Here is a 5,326-nt window from a genome sequence, read left to right as displayed (position 1 = left end):
TCTCTCTCTCTCTCTCTCTCTCTCTCTCTCTCTCTCTCTCTCTCTCTGTGTGTGTGTGTCTGTGTGTGTGTGCTGAAAAAGAAAATCAGTTACCTCTAACAAAAAAAAATTAGAAATTCATTTAGCTAAGACAATAAGTGACCAGTATATGAAAATCTGTAAAATGGTTGCAAGAGAAATGAAAGCAAATGGAGATCCCACGACCGTAGGCTAGAAAGCCAAATATTGTTAAGATGGCAACATTATTTCAAAGCACTCTACAGATTTCATTCAACTTCCGCAAAAATGCAGAAATATTTTACTTGCAGGAAAGAAAGACACCTACTCTAAAACTCATATGGAATTTGAAGAGCCCCTGAAAGGTCAAACTCTTCCTCAAAGGAATAAATGCTTAGTTGGATTAGTGACGTGCATAATCGAGAACAGGAGTGTTTGATTAGAATCCTATAGAAATAAGACACCTGGATGGTGGTGACCATGGTAGGATTATATGAGACACAGAATATGATCTAATTTTAGGGGGGGGGGCTAGCAGGACTCAGGTCCAAGTTGGGGCTACATGAGGAATCTCACAGCATAAAGCTGCATGAGCCAAGAGAAATTGTGTATTCTAAAGACCATGAATGAACTGATTTAAACCGGGCAGTGAGTGGGGAACAGAGAAGCTAAGATTGGGCTATGTGCCGGGGATTGTAGGCACTGAGGATAGTGAGAACATCTTGGAGAACCTGCCAGTTGGTTATAATTGCCACATTGGGGCCCAGAGGTCTCAAAGGTCACGGGTAATAAATAATTTTGTTGCCACTGCTATTAAAGACAGTGTCCAGAGGGGAAAGAGTAGCTTAATAATATACCAGGTCCTTCCTAGTCTTAGTTAGGATAAGTGAGACCAAGAGTAAGGTGGAGGACAGTTCCTTCTTCTTAGTGATGTGCCTGGCTGGTGAGACTCTTGGGGGCAGAGAGTCATAGATAAGCAAGCCTTATCTAGGATCAGCTGGGCTTCAAGCCCTCCACACCACAGATGAAGTCAGAACCAGAGAGGAGCAGGACTCACATGATCTTCCAGATAGAACTAAAGAAGGGAAGCACAAGTGTTTTCTTTACCAGAACTTGACTGAGTACACAGTTGGAGAGCTGTGCAGGGTTTACAGTCTCTTTCAAAGCTCAATTTCTGAGACACCTAGTACCTAAAATGCAAAGCAAAGCAAAGACGTCAGATCCAGGAGACAGAAAGCAGAGTCATGACCAAAACTGTTGAAACTAAATGAAGGACAATTTATTAAGGGGCAGAGGATGGAAGAGGGTTCTTCCTAATTTGAGGCAAAGTCCTGCGTGGGGAACCAATGTTTAAAGAGCAGTGTATTCGCCCAGACTTTGAATTTCAGTTGAGCAGACTGTACTCATTTTATTTTCTGGTGGTTTTTCTTCTTTTTTCCAAGACAAGGTTTTCAGTGTATCCCTGGCTGTCCTGGACCTTGCTCTGTAGATCAGACTGGCTTCAAACTCAGAGATCTTTCTGTCTCTACCTTTCAAGTGCTGGGACAAAAGACATGAACTACCATCACCCAGCTTTATTTTCTGGTCATATACTATAAAATGTTGATGAGTTATTATTAAATATTTCATAAAGGAATCTCGAAGACCACCATAAATATTCACAGGAAACTCTAGAGTGGGCGTTGGTGTTGTTGTGAAGAAGTGATTGGGTCTGTAGGACACACACTAGAGCAGAATGAAGCCAAGGATGATTGAGTGCCTACTCAGCTTTGGTTGAGAGTTAGTTCTCCAGAGTCTGAGGAGAGGGTTACATATGCAAACATAACATGGGGAAATTGGATTAGATTTAATACATTGTTATCCATTTAAGTCATCTTTCAATGACACTGGGCAGATGTAACTCCCTCTATCAAGCACGAAGCATTTAGGCACTGACACATCTGGTACTGCTAATGACCTACATCACAGAAACTGGTGAGTATCTACCTTCATCTCTCTGTGTGTTTGTGAGTGCCTCTGTATATGAATGGTCTCTTTAAACACGGAGATATGTTTGCAGTTCTGATAATAAAACCAGAGTTTCCCAAACACTAGACAGTTTCTGTACCACCAATCTATCTCCAAGCCAGTAATAAAATTATTGGACAGGAGGTCAGATACTGTATTCTTTATGCTGGCACAGTAAGTTGATGATGTGGTCTTACAATAAAGGAAACGCACTTGAGCCTGACAATTTACTGATGATTCTGAGCAAAGGAGGGGGTTTTATAGATGCTGAGGGTCTAATCTCCAGCCCTCATGTGTACGACATGTGCGTCACATTTGCTTTTCCCAGAACCACCTTCTCACTGTTTTTAAAGCAATGTCCATGGTGGTGAGTTATGTCAAAATCTCAGTGTAATGAGAACAAAAAATATCAAATCTATAGGACTGAGAGACCTGGCTAAATCTAGGAACAAAGAGGCAGCAGAGATATGGTTCGAACAATGATGATACCATTCTTAATTCAGACGTCTTCTGCCTAAAGTAGGAAGGGGTGAGAATGGAAGGCTGCAGGGAAGTGGGCTGGATACCAGAAGAGATACTAACTCATGCTTAAGGAATACTGTAAACAGCATATGAACTCTTATTCTTCATAGGATGCACTGAATAGCCTTCGGGTACTTATTCAGGACAAAGGCTATAGGAAGCTTCAACACCAGTTTGGGCAAAGGCTTCATTTTGGTGGGCTTCTCAGACTGGCCTGAACTAGAATTCATCTTCTTTATTTATATTCTGATTTTCTATTCTCTAACTCTCTTTGACAGTACTGCCATCATTGCTTTCTCCCGAATGGACCTTCCCATCCCAATGGTCTATGTGTTCTTTATTGTTTTTAAATTACTGTTTCTCTGTAATGTACCTGGAAGTGTGACATATCTGACTTTGTTTTTCTTTCCTAGAGATAATTTGGCTATTTGGGGTTGTCATCCACATTCTTGTGACCTAGTGTGTCACAGGACAAAAGCTTGCAGCTTCAATATCCTCCATTATTACAATTATCCAACTGTGATTGAGACAGATAAAATGATCCAAGAGTAGAGTGCTGTTAATGTTAACAAAAAGTCTTGATTGGAAACACACACACTCTCAAAAAAGTATTTTTTTTTTTACTGTAAATTTGTATCTCTTTTGAGATCATCAAAAGCAGTAGTGTGGTTATGTCATTTCCATCTCTCCTTCACACCAGCCTCTTCGATGCTCACAACCCTTCTCAAACTCATGGCCTCTCATCTTTAACTACTGTTTTACACACATGCGTGCACTCTACTGGGTTTATTTAGTGTTCCTTTGTATATATGTGGTAAACAGACTTTTTTATTTTTTTTTCTTTTAAATAGGCAAGATGCAAGATGCGGGATGCTGGGGAAATTAAAATCCCCAATCGAGAGCTGTTAGACCCTTTCCTGGTCCCTAGCTTCCTTGAGCAGAGGACACGCAGATGAACTGCCTCTTGGTGGCTGCTGTCAGAATTCCCTCATGGCCACTGGTGCTGAAAGCCCAGAGCACTAAGCTTCCAATCACAGGATCTGTAGTCATAGGTGGGATTCTTTCGCCCACTTCCCCCCCAGGAATATATCTTGATTATGATTTCCTCTCCTTTTACTTTTCCCAGCTCTTTCCCTCCACACCCCACTCACCCCCATTTGTCTCTCATTAGAAAACAAACAGGCTTCACAACGATAATAATAGAACAGAATATAATAAGATAAAGCAAGAACTAGTACATCAGAATAGGATAGGAAAAAACAAGCAGAAGGGAAAAGCCCAAGAAAAGGCATAAGAAATCTATATAGACACAGAGATGTACTCACTTGCACACTGAGGAATTCCTTAATAGCACTAACCTGAAACCTGTGGGGTAAAAAGCTAAAAAAAATATGTATTCATAAAATAAAAATAAGATTTAAAAATGCCCTGACAAGACACTGTGAGGCAGGGAACCTCCCAATATGCCACTGAGTTCATTTTCTCTTGGCCATCTCCAGCCTACACTTAAGATTAGTTTGCTTCCCAAGTGAGACTCCCTTGGAAAAAGTTAAATTTTCATTTGCTCAGGCTATCAATTGAGGTTGGCTTCTGAGGTGTGTCCCCCCCCCACACACACACCTACCCCAGAAGCTAGCTTCTGAAGCCTAAAGTCCCTAGTTTTTAGAGTTTGGTGCTTTAAGCTTCCGGGTCTGCCAGTTTTGCCCCTGACTCCTCATGGGTATTGCCAGTCCTGGATAGAGCATCTAGCTGACTAACATCAAGCACTGAAAATTAAGCTTCATGCCCCTGCTTCAAAATTATCCCAACTTTTCATTCATTAAAATGATCACCACTGATCGAAAGCTCTGAGTTTTCCCATACTGGATCATTGTTCATTTGTTTATCATGTTAAAATTATAGCACTAAGTAGAAAATGTGTTAGGTGGGGACTGAAGACATGGCTCAGTGGTTAGCATTTGTTGTTTTCCCAGAGGACCTGGATTCAGATTTCCACCTACTGGCTCACAGTCATCTGTAATACTATTTCTAGGGGATTCAGTGTCCTCTTCTGGACTCTATGGGTACCAGGCACAGACAGGGTGCACAGACATAGATGCAGACAAAGCATCCATTCACATGAAATCAAAAAAATGAAAAAAAGGAAATATGTTATTCAATTCTACATGCCATGATATAAAAATCATTGTTTAGAAGGAGAGAAGTGAACAAAAACCCTGCGTTAATAGTGAGCAGCAGTGTAGATTGCTGGAACATCCATGTATATCAGACACAGTCCAGGGTTACGAATGCACACATTCATTCATTCATTCATTCATTCATTCATTCATTCATTTACACATTCATTCATTCATTCATTTATTGTATCATTTATTCATTCATTCATTTACACATTCATTCATTCATTTATACATTCATTCATTCATTTACACATTTATTTATTTATTTATTTATTTATTTATTTATTTATTTATTGTATCATTTATTCATTCATTCATTTCAGTCAACCAGTCAGGCAGGCAGGCAGTAATTTTCTTTGATAGTTATTTTCCAGCTACTGCAGTGAGTGACGGACATACGATCCTGAGTGAGTTATGCAGCCTCATTTGCATGAGTTAACTGTTACTGTTGAAGGCAGAACAGTGCGAACAAATTTGTGTAATATGCATGATGAGTTATTTCATGTAACCATAAACAAAACTGCTTGAAACAAGTTATTAATACTATTTTTTTTACAGGTAACTAAGCTGAGACTCACAGAAACGTTTACTTCAGGGCAGGAGACACAGCTGGCTCATGA

General features: G+C 40.0%; 1 protein-coding gene across 1 annotated transcript in view; it reads left to right on the top strand.

Moving 5' to 3' along the window:
* Window positions 1-1,550: 1,550 nt before the first annotated feature.
* LOC114629631 (olfactory receptor 10-like) overlaps window positions 1,551-5,326 on the top strand; it is a 4,707-nt gene continuing 931 nt past the window's right edge. The window contains exon 1 of the mRNA XM_028777700.1: window positions 1,551-1,581. Within this exon, the coding sequence (XP_028633533.1) occupies window positions 1,551-1,581 (31 nt within the window). The remainder of the gene's footprint in view (window positions 1,582-5,326) is intronic.

The sequence above is a fragment of the Grammomys surdaster genome, unplaced genomic scaffold, assembly GCF_004785775.1.
Source record: "Grammomys surdaster isolate TR1022 unplaced genomic scaffold, NIH_TR_1.0 313, whole genome shotgun sequence".
In the NCBI taxonomy this organism is placed as follows: Eukaryota; Metazoa; Chordata; class Mammalia; order Rodentia; family Muridae; genus Grammomys; species Grammomys surdaster.
This window is presented reverse-complemented; position numbering and strand designations above follow the sequence as displayed.